Source organism: Pezoporus flaviventris, unplaced genomic scaffold, assembly GCF_033815535.1.
Source record: "Pezoporus flaviventris isolate CSIRO_AGI_PZ_B2104156 unplaced genomic scaffold, CSIRO_AGI_Pfla_v1 ptg000074l, whole genome shotgun sequence".
Classification (NCBI taxonomy): domain Eukaryota; kingdom Metazoa; phylum Chordata; class Aves; order Psittaciformes; family Psittacidae; genus Pezoporus; species Pezoporus flaviventris.
The window spans coordinates 792,406-808,083 of NW_026892622.1; the positions used below are offsets into that span (position 1 = coordinate 792,406).

At 58.6% G+C, this 15,678-nt stretch overlaps 1 protein-coding gene across 1 annotated transcript; it reads left to right on the forward strand.

Moving 5' to 3' along the window:
- Positions 1–9,557: 9,557 nt before the first annotated feature.
- Positions 9,558–14,731, forward strand: LOC133279396 (HAUS augmin-like complex subunit 5). The gene is given in 21 exon segments (XM_061473067.1): positions 9,558–9,625; positions 9,704–9,774; positions 9,777–9,819; positions 9,929–9,961; positions 10,324–10,348; positions 10,563–10,683; positions 10,776–10,914; positions 10,999–11,038; positions 11,137–11,198; positions 11,301–11,340; positions 11,442–11,497; positions 11,745–11,820; positions 11,911–12,056; positions 12,961–13,087; positions 13,523–13,591; positions 13,675–13,778; positions 13,855–13,912; positions 14,095–14,174; positions 14,176–14,204; positions 14,261–14,375; positions 14,464–14,731. Coding segments are annotated over 21 exon segments (1,677 nt in total). The 3' UTR covers positions 14,639–14,731.
- Positions 14,732–15,678: the final 947 nt, after the last annotated feature.

A 15,678-nucleotide genomic window follows, 5' to 3' on the forward strand; every position in this document is an offset into this window, starting at 1 on the left:
CTTGCCAATCAAGGCAATGCAAGGACAGGAAAGGACAGGGAAGGCAAGGCCAGGCCAGGCCAGGCAAGGCTAGGCAAGGCAACGCCAAGCCAGGCCAGGCCAGTCAAAGCAATTCAAAGCAAGGCAAGGCTAGGCAAGGCAAGGCAAGGGAGTGCAAGGCATAGCAAGTCCAGGACAGGCAATGGAAGGCCAGCTAAGGCTAGGCAAGACTAGGCAAGCAAGGCAATACAAGGCAAGGCGAGTTAAAACAAGGCGAGGCAAGGCCAGGCCAGGCCAGGCAAGACAAGGCAAGGCGAAGAAAAGCAAGGCAAGGCAAGGCAAGGCCAGGCAAAGGAAGGCAAGGCAAGGCGAGGGCAGTCCAGGACAGGCAATGCAAGGCCAGGTAAGGCCTGGTAAGGCAAAGCAAGGCAAGGCAAGGCAAGGCAAGAACAGGACAGGGAATGAAAGGCCAGGTAATGCAATGCCAGGCAAGGCCAGGCTAGGCAATTCAAGGAAAGGGAAGGCCAGGCAAGGCCAGGCAAGGCAAGGCCATGAAGTCAAGGCCAGGCCAGGCAAGGGAAGGCAAGGCAAGGCCATGCAAGGCAAGGTAAGGCTAGGCAAGGCAAGGCAAGTCAAGTCAATGCAAGGCAATGCAAGGCTAGTCAAGGCAAGGCAAGGCAAGGTAATACAAGGCAAGTCCAGGACAGTCAATGCAATGCCAGGTAAGGCCAGGCAAGGCCAGACCAACCAGGCCTGCCCAGTTCATATAAAACCAGGCCAGGCCAGGCCAGGCCAGGCAAGGCAATGCCAGACAAGGCAAGGGAAGGCTAGGGAAGGACAGGCCAGGCAACCAAGGCAAGGCGAGGCAAGGCTAGAGAAAGCAAGGCTGTTAGCGGCGAGGAGAAGCAAGACACGCCAACCCAATATGGGTGATAAGCAAGCTTCTACTTTAGTCGTGGCGCACATCGCTTATATCCACGTGGTGCTAGCCACGCCTACTAGTCACAACAGTATTGGTTAGTTCTACATGGCTTCCTTTACATTATCCTCCCACGTCTGATTTCCGGTTACCTGTGAGGCCTACACTTTGCTTTGCTCGCACAAGGCCTCTAAGGATGCATGGCCTTGCTCTTGGAGCCATTCTGCAACACCTGACCTGGCCTTCCCTGCCCTTACCTAGCCTTACCTGGCCTTCCCTGGCCTTACCTAGCCTTACCTGGCCTTGCATGGACTGGCAAGTCCTGGACTGGTCTTGCCTTGACTAGCCTTACCTTGCCTTGTCTGTTTTTTTTCTTCTCTAGTTTTACATTGCCTAGCCTGCCCTTTCCTTCCCTTAGTTTGCCTGGCCTGGCCTGGCCTGGCCTTGCATTGCCTGGTGTGGCCTGGCAGCGCCTGGCTTGCCTGGCCTTTCATTTTCTTGCCTTGCTTTTTCTGGCCTTGCCTTGCCTTGCCTTGCCTTGCCCTGCCCTGCCCTGCCCTGCCTTGCCTTGCCTTCCTTGCCTTGCCCTGCCCTGCCCTGCCCTGCCTTGCCTTGCCCTGCCCTGCCCTGCCCTGCCTTGCCTTGCCTTGCCTTGCCTTGCCTTCCTTGCCTTGCCCTGCCCTGCCCTGCCCTGCCTTGCCTTGCCTTGCCCTGCCTTGCCTTCCCCTGCCCTGCCCTACTCTGCCTTGGCTTGCCTTGCCTTGCCCTGCCTTGCCCTGCATTGCCTTTCCTTGCCCTGCCTTGCCTTGCCTTGCCCTGCCCTGCCCTGCCTTAGCTTGCCTTGCCTTGCCCTGCCCTGCCCTGCCCTGCCTTGCCTTGACTTGCCCGCCCTTGCCCTGCCTTGCCTTGCCCTGCCTTGCCTTGCCCTGCCTTGCCTTGCCTGGCCTTGCCTTGCCTTGAATTTCCTTTACTGGCCTGGCCTGGCCTGGCATTGGCTGGCCTTGTCTGTCCTGATATTACCTATCCTTACCTGGCCTTACCTGGTCTTATCTGGCATTGCAATGCCTGTCCTGGCATGTCCTGGAGTGGCCTTGCACTGCCTTGCATAGCCATGCCTTGCCTGGCCTTGCTTTGATTTGCCTAGACTCACCTGGCCTTCCCTGGCCTGGCCTGGCCTGCCCTTAACTGGACTGTCCTAGCTTGCCTGGCCTGGCCTTGCCTTGCCTGTCCTAGCCTTGCCTGGCCAGTCCTGCACAGGCCTTGCCTTGCTATCCTTACCTTGCCTTGCATGGCCTTGCCTTGCCTTGCCTGGCCTGGCCTTGCCTTGCATTGCCCTGATTTTGTATGACCTGGCCCGGCCTGGCCTTACCAGGCCTTCCATTGCTTGTCTTGGACTTGATTTATCTTGTGTTGCCTTGCCTTGTCTAGCCTTGCCTTGCCTTGCCTCGCCTTGCCTTGCCTTGCCTCGCCTTGCCTTGCCTTGGTTGCCTGGCCTGTCCTTCCCTAGCCTTACCTTGCCTTGCCTGGCATTGCCTTGCCTAGCCTTGCCTGGCCCGGCCTGGCCTGGCCTTGCCTTCATGGCCTGGCCTAGCCTGGGCATGCCTTGCCTTGCCTGGCCTTGTTTTCCCCTGTATTGCCTTGCCTTGTTTTGCCTTGCCTTGCCCTGCCTTGCCTGGCCTTGCCTGCCTGGCCAGGCCTGGCCTGGACTTGCCTTGCCTTGTGTTGCCTTGCTTCTCCTTGTCTTGCCTTCATTGTCTGGCCTGTCCTTACCTTGCCTTGCCTTGCCTAGCCTTGCCTTGCCTTGCCTAGCCTAGCCTTACCTTGCTTTGCCTTGCCTTGCCTGGCCTTGCCTGGCCTGCCCTGATTTTGTATGACCTGGCCTGGCCCGGCCTTACCAGGCCTTCCATTGCCTGTCCTGGACTTGCTTTACCTTGTGTTGCCTTGCCTTGTCTAGCCTTGCCTTGCCTTGCCTCGCCTTGCCTTGCCTTGCCTTGGTTGCCTGGCCTGTCCTTCCCTAGCCTTACCTTGCCTTACCTGGCATTGCCTTGCCTAGATTTGCCTGGCCCGGCCTGGCCTGGCCTTGCCTTCATGGCCTGGCCTAGCCTGGGCATGCATTGCCTTGCCTGGCCTTGTTTTCCCCTGTATTGCCTTGCCTTGTTTTGCCTTGCCTTGCCCTGCCTTGCCTGGCCTTGCCTGCCTGGCCAGGCCTGGCCTGGACTTGCCTTGCCTTGTGTTGCCTTGCTTCTCCTTGCCTTGCCTGGCCTTCCCTTTCCTTGAATTGCCTAGCCTGGCCTTACCTGGCATTGCATTACCTGCCCTTTCATTCCCTGTCCTGGACTTGCCTTGCCTTCACTTGCCTTGACTTGCTTTGCCTTACCAGGCCTTACCTGGCCTTGCATTGCCTGTCCTGGACTGCCCTCGCCTTGCCTTGCCTTCCTTTGCCTGGCCTTGCCTTGCCTTGCCTTGCTTTTCTTTGCCTTGCCTTGCCTTGCCTCGCATTGCCTCGCCTTGTTTTAACTCACCTTACCTTGTATTGCCTTGCTTGCCTGGCCTTGCCTGGCCTTAGCTGGCCTTCCATTGCCTGTCCTGGACTTGCTATGCCTTGTATTGTCTTGCCTTACCTAGCCTTGCCTTGCTTTGAATTCCCTTGCTTGGCCTGGCCTGTCATGGCCTGGCCTGGCCTTGAATTCCCTGGCCTTGCCTGGCCTGGCCTTGCCTGGCCTGGCCTGGCCTTGCCTTCCCTGTCCTTTCCTGTCCTTGCATTGCCTTGATCGGCAAGGCCTAGCCTGGCCTTCTCTGGACTGGCCTTGCCTGGCCATGCCTGGCATAGCCTGACCAAGACTGGCATCACCTGGCCTTGCCTTTCCTTGCCTAGCCTTGCCTTACGTGGCCTAACCTGGTCTAGCCTTGCCCTGGCTGGCCTTGATTGGGCTGACCTTACCTGCCCTTGCCTGGCCTTACCTGTCCTGGCCTTGCCTTACCTGCCCTTACCTGTCCTGCACTGCTACTACTGTATGGGCCTTGCCTTGCCTTGCCTTGCCTTGCCTTACCTGGCCTTTCCCTGGCCTTGCATGGACTGGCCAGTCCTGGACTGGCCTTGCCTTGCTTGGCCTTGCCTTTCCTGGCCTGGTCTGGTCTTCCCTTGCATGGCTTGGCCTGGCCTGACCTGGCCTTGCCTTGTCTTGTCTTCCCTTGCCTTGCCTGGCCTGGCCTGGCCTGGCCTGGCCTTGCTTTGCCTTACCTGGCCTAACCTGGCCTTGGGTTGCCTGCCCTTGACTGGCCGTGCCTTGCATCGCTTTACCCTGCCTTACCTGGCCTAGCATTGCCTGTCCTGGAGTGGCCTTGACTTGCCTTGCCTCGCCTCAGCTGGCATGGCATGGCCTGGCCTGGCCTTGCCTTCCCTGTGATTTCCTGGCCTTGCATTGCCTTTATTAGCCTGGCCTGGCCTGGCCTTTCCCTGACCTGCTTGGCCTTGCCTGGCCTTTCCTTACCTGGCCTTACCTGGCCTTACATGGCCTGTCTAGACCTGGACTAGCCTTGCCTTGCCTAGCCTTACCTTGCCTTAACTGGCCTTTCCTTTCCTTGCCTGACCTGGCCTGGCCTTCCCTTCATGGGCTTTGCCTTCCCTTGCCTTGTCTTGCCTTGCCTCTCCTGGCCTGGTCTCGACTGTCTTGCCTGGCCTTGCCTTGCCTTGCCTTGCCTTGCCTTGCTGTCCTGGTTGAAACGCAGACAGACAGCTTGTTCACTCACTTCCCCCCAGGGGACTTGAGGATATCACGGAAGCACACAATGGTTTGGACTGGGAGGGACCTTAAAGCTCCTCCAGCTCCAAACCCTGCCACTGGCAGAGACAACTTCCACTAGAGCAGCTTGCTCCAAGCTCCATTCAACCTGGTCTTGAACACTGCCAGCCATGGGGCAGCCACAGCTTCTCTGGGCACCCTGTGCCACTGTCCCACTGTCCCACCACCCTCACAGGGAGCAACTTCTAAGATCTCATCTCAATCTCCCCTCTCTGTCACGTTAAAATCGTTCCCCCTTCTCCCATCCCCACAGGCCCTTGTTTTCCCCACAAGAAATGAGGGCAGATCCCAGGATCATCCCTCGGCAGCCGCAGCGCTCCGCTACCGGCTCAGCCAGCCCAACTCACATACTGAGTCCAAAGCAGCCACTCTGGGGAAGTCTCTTGAGGTGTTCTGGCAACTCCTACAGCACCCCAAGATCGCCATCACCACCCACCTCGTTCCACGCTCCTCTGTCCACAGGCGTCACCAGCTCTGAGACACCAAGACGGGAACCACCAGAGGAGCTGCTCTTGCCTCCTCCACCGGTAGCTTGTGTTCCGTGGGGCAGCTGTCGTCTCCCGGTGCCTCTGCTGGAGGGTTCTGTGGGGTTCTGTGACCTCACACACCTGAACACAGGGAGTTCCAGAATCAGCCACCCCTGTGGTCTCCATGTCCCCAAGGTCATTGTGATGCATGAGCTCTGACTCGGTCCATGGGGTGCTCTGGAGGTGCTGCAGGCATTCTCTGGGATTCTCTAGGGGTATCCCCAGGATGCCCTGGGAGTGCACAGAGACACAGGGCCGTGGAGCAAGCTGCTCTAGTGGAAGGTGTCCCTGCCCGTGCCTTTGGGGGCTGGAGCTGGGTGAGCTTTAAGGTCCCTTCCAGCCCACTCTGGGATTCCGTGATTCTCTGCTGTGCCAACGTCGGTCCCTCTCCACTCCTCGTAGGTGGCCGTGACGCCCTGTTCCATGGCCCACGTTGAGCTGTGACCCCTCGCATGCTCCACCTCCGGACCAAAGGCACTGAGAAAGAGCAGCCCGTGAGGGACCTCCCCGAGCCGGCTGGGCAGAGGCTGGTCCTCCTGCAGCGACTCCTGGAGCACCCCTGGGTGCCCAGCGGTCATGGGCACGATGCTGCCGCCATCCCAAAGCCCCAGTGATCTGTGGGGTGGTCTCTGGTGGCTGTAGCCCCTGTTTGAGGCCTCCATTTGTCCCCTGCAGAGCTTGGGTGCATTCCCATGAACCTCCAAATCCCCCTAAACCTCCAGTTCCCTTCCGAACCCCAAATCCCTTCCATTTACTGCCATGGGCCAACAGGGGTACTAAAGACTCAGGGTACTCTGGGTCAAATGTAACCCCTAGCTTTGGGACACTGGCTGTTCCCCAAATCCCTGCACCACCCCGGGGAGCTTTGGGGTTCTCCCCCAATGCCGAAATCCCCTCTGAACCCCCAAACTCTTCCCCTCAACACATCTCCATGCTGGGGGAATGTTGCTCACTCAAAAGCGACTGAGGGGGCCCTGGGACCCAGGTACATGGGAGATCTCCCAATATAATGTGCCCCCTACAGCACATTTTGGGAATCCCCCCCTGAACCTCAAAATGTTCCTTGAACCCTCAAATCCCTCTGAACACCCAAATTCCTCCCGCTTCTGTCAATGGGGCTCCCTAGGGCATCCAATGAGATTCGGCTGCCCTGGGATTGATGGACACCCCAGTCTCGGTAGACAGGGAGTCCCTCAAATAAATGAGCCACCCCAAAGAGTTTTGTGGACCAGCCTGAATCCCCAAATCCCCCCAAACCCAAAGCCCACAGCTCCAAAGCCGCCCCGGCTCAGCACAGTGGCACAGACTTGCAAAAAAGGGGTGTTCCGAAAAGTGGTGTTCCCCCAACACCTGCCCTGGGGATCCATCAAGATGCTCTGCAACCCCGAACACTTGGGGGACCCCAACATTGCTTTCGGTTCAGTAGTGAATTAGGTGGGCCTAAGGGGGTGGATCCCCAAAAGGGTCACCCCAATAAAGGGGCAAACCAAAACCACACTGCACCCCAAAGGGCCCTGGAGGCACCCAAAGCAATCGTGGTGCCCCTAAATCCTAGGGTAACCCCAAATTTCCCTGAAGCAGCACAAAAGCAGGCAGGACCCCCAAGTGGGGGCCTGGGGCAGCACAAAGTCACCCACACCCTTCCATCACACCGGGCCCCCCTAGATGAACCCAGGGACCCAAAAACCTGGAGGAGCCCCACCAAACACCCGCCCCCAACTGGGGTACCCCAGAAAAGCTGCTCCCCCCCTCCAATGCCACCCAGCCCCAAATTGCTCCTCGTTGCCCCCAAACCACACCCCATGGGGCAGCCCAGCTCCCCCATCTTTGGTATCAGGGAGCTGGGGGGGCCAGCCCCAGAGTGGGGGTTGCCTAATTTGGGATGTCCCACCAAAAGACCAGGGAGGTGTGGTGGGGGATGGAGGGTAGGAAGCTCTGCAGAGGGATCTGGACAGGCTGGATCCATGGGCTGTGGCCAATGTGTTGAGGGTCAAGAAGGCAAAGTGCCAGATCCTGCGCTTGGGCCACAACAACCCCCTGCAATGCTCCAGGTTTGGGGAAGAGGGGCTGAAAACTGCTCATGGGAAAAGAGCTGGGGGTGCTGATTGATGGAGCTGAACATGAGCAGCTTGTGCTCAGGCAGCCAGGAAGCCACCAGCATCCTGGCCTGGATCAGCACCAGTGCGGCAGCAGGGCCAGGGCAGTGGTTGTGCCCCTGCACTGAGCACTGCTGAGGCCGCACCTCAAATCCTGGGTTCACCTCTGGGCCCCTCACTACAAGAGAGACATTGAGGTGCTGGAGAGGGGCCAGAGAAGGGCAGCGGAGCTGGTGCAGGGCCTGGAGCACAAATGTGATGGGGAAGGGCTGAGGAACCTGGGGGGGACCTGATCGCTGCCTACAACTGCCTGAGAGGAGGATGGAGCCAGGAGGGGCTGGGCTCTGCTCCCAAGGAACAAGGGATGGGACAAGAGGAAATGGCCTCAAGCTGCACCAGGGCAGGTTTAGATGGAGCTGAGGAAGAATTTCTCCGGGAAGCTAGGGACCAGGTTAGGAAAGCTGAGACCCAGTTAGAATTCAGATAGGCTCGGGATGTTAAGGATAACAGAAAGGGATTCTTCAGGTATGTAGCAAATAAAAAGACTAGGGACAACATAGCCCCCTTCCGGAAGCTCTCGGGAGAACTGGCTACACAGGATTTGGAGAAGGCTGAGGTTCTGAATGACTTCTTTGCCTCGCTCTTCACTGGCAAAGGCTCTGACCACACCACCCAAGTCTTGGAAGGCAGATGCAGAGACTGTGAGAATGAAGACCTTGGGCCCACTGTAGGAGAGGAGCTGGCTCGAGACCATCTTAAAAACCTGAACATGCACAAGTCCATGGGGCCTAATGAAATCCATGCATGAGTCCTGAAGGAGCGGGCGAATGAAGTTGCTAAGCCACTGGTCTTCATATTTGAAAAAACATGGCAGTCAGGTGAAGTTCCTGACGACTGGAAAAAGGGAAATATAACCCCCATTTTCAAGAAGGGGAAAATGGATGACCTGGGGAATGACAGAACAGTCAGTCTCACCTCTGTCCCTGGCAAAAGCTTGGAGCAGATTCTCCTGGAAGGCATGCTAAGGCACATGAAAATCAACAAGGTGCTTGGTGACAGCCAGCAGGGCTTCACTGAGGGGAAATCCTGCCTGACCAATGTGGTGACCTTCTATGATGGGGCTACAGAACTGATGGACAGGGGCAGAGCAGTTGATGGCATCTACCTGGACTTGCGCAAAGCGTTCGACACCATCCCACACGACATCCTTGTCTCTAAATTGGAGAGACATCAATTTGATGGATGGACCACTCGGTGGATAAAGAACTGGCTGCATGGCCGCACACAAAGAGTTGTGGTCAATGGCTCAGTGTCCGGCTGGAGACCAGTAACGAGTGGGGTCCCTCAGGGATCGGGGCTGGGACCGGTCTTGTTCAACGGCCTGCGGCCGTTACAGGGGGCGGAGTCAGCTGAGGGGAGCGGAGGGGGTTACTCTCCCACCCTGCGCTCTGATTGGCTCCGCGGTGCAGTGGGCGGAGCCAGGCGCTGATTGGCTGCCGTGGAAGTGGGCAGGGCGACAAGAACAGAGCGTGCGTTTCCTGGGGGGGAAAGGAGGGAGATGGGGGGCGATGGGACCCCTATGGACCCCTATAGAACCCTATGGGGCAGGGACAGGTTCACACCCACTGCTGGCTCCATGGCTTTATATGGGGGCAATGTCAGTAATGGGGCAATGGGAGCAATTTGGGGTAAAGGGGGGCAATGTGGGTAAAGGGGGGGTCTCGGGGTCTCGAGCTCTGCCCCCTGCATCCTGGTACTGGAGCTGCTGCTGCTTCCCCCTCCAAGGGACTCGTAAAGAGATCCCCCCTCCATGGTCAGACCCTGCAGGGACCCATAGAGACCCCATAGAGAGACCCATAGACACCATATAGACCCACAGCCCACAGAGACTCATAGAGGCCCATAGAGACCCCATAGAGACTCACAGAGACCCATAGACACCACAGAGAGCCAGAAAGCGACCCAAAGTGAACCATAGAGACCCCACAGAGACCCCATAGAGACCCCATAGAGACCCATAGACTACAGGGACTACAACCCTGATCATGCAACGCGGCACCCATAGAGTCCCTTTACGGTGGCGCCCAGCCGGGACTACTACTCCCATCATGCAGCGCGGCACCCATTGAGCCCCGTTATGGCGGAGCCCAGTTATGACTACAACTCCCATCATACCCCGCGGCTCCCATAGAACACCATTATACAGCCGCCAGGCGGTACTACGACTCCCATCATGCCGCGCGGCAACCAGAGAGCACCACGAGGGCGTCGCCCAGCCTGGACTACAACTCCCATGATGCAGTGCGACACTCCTACAGCACCACTAAGGCGGTGCCCGGCTTGGACTACAACTCCCTTCGTGCCGCGCGGCGCTCCCAGCGCGCCAATTTCGGCCATGATAGCGGGGCTGGGCCGCTGGCTCCGGACGGAGCTGGAGCTGCCCCCCAGCGCCCTCCCATCTGGGAGTACATCATGGGCCACGTGCGGCACCCGGGGTGAGGGGGGCACCCCAACATCTGGGGGGGAGGAACTGCAACATCTGGAGGGACCCTAAACCTCGGAGCAGTCCCTAAAATACCGGGGGGGGGGGGGTTGTTCCTATAGGAATGTGAAGAAGATCAAAGGGAACCTGCTGTGGTATCCGCTGCACCGCAAAAAGGGGGGGGACCCCGAAAATGCCCCCTCTGGGGACCCCCAAGCTCATTGGGGAGCCTCCAAAATCCCTCAGGACCCCCCCAAACCCCTTTTGCCTGTTAGGATCCCCCCCCAAAATTGCATTGGGATACCATGACTCCCCCCCAACACCCCCCAATTCCCCCCTGTGGCCCCTCCCCCCAACCGCTTTTATTCTCGTAAATCCATGCACAGGAGCCCCTAATTTCTTTAGGACCCCTCCAAATCCCATTGGGATCCCCAGGAACCCCCAGTTCCTTCCTATGATCCCCCCCCAACCTCTCCTTAACCCCCCCCCCCCGTTTCTTCCTTAACTCGGGGCTCAGGTACTGGCACCTCGAGGAGATTCAGGTTTGGGGGGGGGAGGGTTTTGGGGGGTCTGTATGGGGTTTTGGGGGGTCCCAGAGGGATGGGGGTGGTTGGGGGGTTTGGGGGAGGCAAATATGGGGGGGGCAAGATTTGGGCGGGGGGGGGGGGCAATTTGAGGGGTGGTGGAGGGAGAAAAAATGGTGCTTAAGGATGGGGGGGGTGGTGTCCTCAAGTGACCTTTGGTGTCTCTGCCCAGCGAGGGGCGGGGTCAAGCATGCCTTATATGGAAGTGCGCGAGGCCTTGGAGCAGGTGAGGGCGGAGCTTAAAGTGATGGGCGGGGCCGTGGGCGAGGCCGCTTCAGCGGTGCTGAAGCTGGGTGAGTTCATTGGGGGGCGGTGGGGTGGGGGGTAAAGGGGCGGGGCTACCGGTCACCTGACCTGAGGCTCTGCCCCCTTTGTTTCCTTATAGAAGAGGCACTGGGGGCGGAGCTTCACCGACAGGGGGCGGAGCGTCGCCGAGGGGCGGAGCTTCGGGCCCTGGGGGTGGAGGCAGCGCAGGAGGGGTGGAGGCTGCGGAGGGAGGGGGCCCAAATAAGCTCCGCCCACCGGTGAGCGAGGAGGGGGCGGGGCTTCTTCATGGGTATCCCAATGGGGGCGGGGGGCAGCATTCCCATGATGCTCTGCGCTTGCAGGGAACAGGGGCCAAAGGTGGGACTAACGTCGAAATTGGCGGTAAGAAGGGGCGGGGCTTATTGGAAAGGAGGAGGGGCTTATGGACGGGGGAGGGGTCTGAGCGTGGCCCCGCCCCGCCCCCCCCCCCCCCCCCCCAGGCCGTGTGCAAGCTGCAGGAGGAGGCCCTGGAGGAGCTGCTGGGGCTCCGCCCCTTGTCGAGGTAAGCCCCGCCCCCTTCGGGGCAAGCCCCGCCCATTGCTGCCATAAACCCCTCCCTGTCCATCACCCCCCCAATCCCCCTGCCCTTCCCATTCGCCCCCAGGCCGCAGGACCTCACCTTGCTCTGGCTGCAGGAGGCCAAGGTGGGTGCCCAAGGGGGGAGGGTGGGGGGGGAGGTGACTGATCCTAACCGTCATGTGACCCCCCCCATGTGACCTGACACCCCCTTCACCCCCCCCACCAGGCACTGCTGAACCAACACAGCCCAGAGGAGGTGCTGGAGGCCCTGCTGACACTGCGGTGTGGGGAAGGGCTTAGGAGAAGGGAGGGGCTTAGGAGGGGTGGGGCTTTGGGAGGGGGTGGAGCTTACGGAAGGGGCAGAGCCAGTGGGCTGCTGGGGGTGTGGCTTAAAGGGGGCAGGACTTACCTTATAAGGTTCTGAGGGTGTGGCCCCAGGGCACTAGGGAAGGGGCAGGGCTACCGGTTGGTGGACCCAACAGAGGGGTGGGGATTGCATCCTCCCCCCTCCCCCCTTGTTCCATTGCAGGAAGGGGTACCCCAAAATCAGCCCTGACCTTGACCCTGACAATGATGCTCAGCCCCATATGAAGACCCTCATCCAGGTAAATGGGGGGACTTGAGGGGCACATTTGGGGGTGCTTTAGGGCTCGGAGCTCCCCACTGATGTGGGGTCCCCGTTAGGCAACCCCCAGGACTGCTGGGAGGATGTGGGGGGACTCTGGGACCTCATCCACTCCTCAGCCTCCCGCCTGTCCCCCCTGAGGCTCTGGCTCCTCCAGCTGCCGGAGGAGATTCAGCAGTGCCTGGAGGGGGACCCCAAAGGCCAGCAGGCTGCCAGGTAAAACCCTGCACCCCAAAACACCTCCCTGAACCCCAAAACCACCCCTCTGCACCCCAAAACACTCCCCCTGCATCTCAAAACACCCCCCTGCACCCTAAAACCATCCCCCTGCACCCCAAAACACACCCTCTGCATCCCAAAACAACCCCTCCACATTCCAAAACCATCCCCTCTGCACCCCAAAACACTTCCCTGCACCCAAAAACCACATGGTGCACCCCAAAACACTCCCCTGCATTGCAAACCCCCCCTGCACCCCAAAACCATCCCTGCTGCACCCCAAAACACACCCCCTGCATACCAAAACAAATCCCTACACACCAAAACCATTCTCCCTGTACCCCAAAACAATCCCCTGCATCACAAAACTCCCCCCTGTACACCAAAACCACCCTCCTGTACCCCAAAGCATACCTGCACCCCAAATCTACCCTCCCTGCACTCCAGAAGCCCCCATGCACCCCAAAACAACCCCCGTGAAGCCCAAAACAGCCCCTCTCTGCATACCAGAACACCCCCTCTGCACCCCAAAACCCTCTCAAGGACCCTCCCAAATGCATCCTGCAGCCCAGTTTCCCCCCCTGCACCACAAAACTGCCCCTAGGCCCTCCCCCATGACCTTTTCCTCCCCACTCCCGAACCTCAAAACCCTTTAGGGGCCCCCTCTATACTTTAAACCCCCCTGGGTTTCCTTCTGAAGTGGGTGCTGGGCTCATAGGGGTCCTTAAAGCCCCCCCAGATTCTCCCTAAACCCAGTGCTGAGACCCTTTGGGGTGCCCCCAATACCTCCATGTTCCCTGCAGCCCTTTTAGGGTGTCCCCCCCCCAAAAAGTGTTCTGGAACCCTTTGGGTCCCCCAAGCTCCCCTCAGCGTTTGGCTTTGGGGCCCCGTTGCCCCCCAGGTTGATGCTGGAGGCCGCGGGGCTCTCAGGGGCTCGGGAGGCCCTGATCCAGCAGGTCCAGGATCTACGGGGCAGCCCCATGGACTCCCCAGAAGCTGCCCTGGGGCCACTGAGGAGGCAGCTACAGGAGGGAAGCAGCGGCTGGTGGGTGCCAACGGGGGAATATGGGGATTTGGGGGGGATCCTGATGGGCTTGGGGGGGGTGTCTGGGAAGTGGAATTTGATGGTTATGGGGAGGGGTTGGGGTCCCTAAAGGGTCCCAGCGCTGCTTTTTGTGAGGGATTCGGGATATTTGGGGGTCCTGGAGGGGGATTTTCAGTCTATAGGGGATGATATGGAGGAGTTTGGGGCTTTAGGGGGGATTTTGGGGGTTCAGCAGTGCTGGGAGGGGGATCTGGGGCTTATGGATGGGTTTGGGGTGAAGGGAGAGGTTTTGGGGAGAAATATGGGGCAATATTTAAGGTGTTTGGGGTCTTGAGGGGTATTTGGGTCCCTCCCATGGCTTTGGGGTCCCTCATTTCCTTGTGTCCCCCCCCTCCATCCCTTCCAGTCCCGCCGCTGGATCCAGCTCCGGGCTCTGGCCGCATCCAATGGGAAGCTCCGGGCTCAGCTGTGCCTCCGGCAGGCTCAGGTGAGGAACGAGGGGGAGGGAAGTGGGGCGGGGCTTAATGGTGAGTGGGCGAGGCCTCAGAGCTTTGGCCACGCCCCTTTCAGGCCCGAGGAGCTGTGCGGCTCCCCCCAGGGCTGCAGGGGGAAGGGCAGCGGCTGCAGGAAGCGCTGAGCATGCTGGGAAAGGAGAGGGTGCCCCTCCCCCCGAGGTGAGTGAATTGGGAGGGGGGGAGGGTGGTGGGGGAGGGGGGAAGGGCTGTGCTGACCCCTCCATTCTCCCTCTAGCCCCGCCCACAGCCCACTGCAGCCAATCAGACGTGCTCTAGGAATGGCAGAGAGTGAGGTGGGGGAGGGGAATTGGAAGGAGGGGCCATAGAGGGGGCAGGGGTCATAAAGAGGGGGAAGGCCATAAAGGGGGAAGAGCAATGCGAGAAGGGGACTTAAAGGGGGGCGGGGCAATGGAAGGAGGGGCCATAAAGGGGGGAGGGGCAATGGGGCCGTTGCTCAGGTGTGTTTGTGCCTCAGCCCCCACAGGGGGCGCTGTTGTGGGCAGCAGAGCTGCAGGGGGAGCTGGAACAGCGGAAGGGGCGTGGTCAGCGGAAGGGGCGGACCCTGGAAGCCCCGCCCACCCCGCGGTGAGTGAAGGAGATGGGGTGAGGGTGTGGCCTGCGCTGACACCGCCCCTTTGCAGCCCCTGCGGAGGGCGTGGCCATGGCCGAGCTCCTCCCCCAGCTGCAGGTGCTGTCCATTCGGGTCCAGCAGTGCCTCGAGGGCTGGCCCCTCCTCCAGGATGTCATCACCCAATGGTGAGGCGGCGAGGTTGGGTCTGTGAGAGGCCACGCCCACCATGTTTGATGTCACATCCCCCCTTCCCCCCTCCTTTGTCTCCCATAGGTGGGAGCAGCCGGCTCAGTGGATACCAGCCACGCCCCCCAGCAACATCCCCTTCTCCCATTGGCTGAAGTGCTGGTCCCAGGCCACCCGTACCCTGAACTTGCACCGCCCCCTCCCCTTAGCCCCGCCCACCAGCGACGAGGAAGGGTGTGACCAGAGCAAGCCCCACCCCTGAGCCTCGGTTTTATCAGATGCTCCTATTGAATGGGGTGCAGGAGGCGGGGCTTGGAGGAGGGCGGGGCCACAGGGCTGAGGTCCTGGAAGCGGAATAGAGTAGGTCCTATGGAAATAAAGCAGTAAATAAAGCAGGTCCTGTGTTAATTATATGTAAATGAGGTTGCGCCCATGTTAATGAGATGCAAAGCATGTCTCCTGTTAATAAACTCGTCCTGCCTACAATAACAGCATGTCAACAAGCCAGAGCCTCCAATAACAATGCACAGATAAAGTGTGGCCTACAGTAACATATAAATAAAGCAGGTCCTACAGTAACGAAAGTGTAAACAAAGCAGGTCCTGACATAATAAATTCCCTAATAAATCAGGACCTACAATAACAGCCTGGGAATAAAGTAGGACCTACAGGAATATGTAAATTAGACAGGCTCTATGTTAATAACAGGTACATAAAAGTAGATTCTACATTAAGAACTTGTAAATAAGTTACTCAGTAAAGCGGGTCCTGACATACAACCACCCCCGATACAGTAGGTCCTACAGTAATGAAACTGTAAATACAACATATGAATAAAGTAAGCCCTACATTAATAACTCCCTCAACAAATTGGGTCTTACAATAATACCTCCCCGATAAAGTAGGACCTACAATAAGGGCCCATAAATGAAGTAGGTCCTGCCCCAATGCCCTATCAATAGAGCAGATCCGACAGCAACTGTACATAAAATAGGTCCTACATTAATAAGTGAGTAAATAAAGGAGGTCCTGGCAAAGCACCATGTAAATACAGGAGGTCCTACAGTAAGAACATGCAAATACGAGTGGCTCCATGTTAATGACATGTAAATAAAGCAGGTCCTCCACTAAAAGGACACAAATTAAGTAGGCCCTCCATTAATAACATGTAAATAAGGAAGTGTCTGTGTTAGTAACATTTAAATAAGGTCAACCCTACATGAACTGCGTGTGAGTAAAGCAGGTCCTACGCTAATTGCATGTAAATAAGGGGGGGGTAACGATGGTGGGATGAGAAATGGA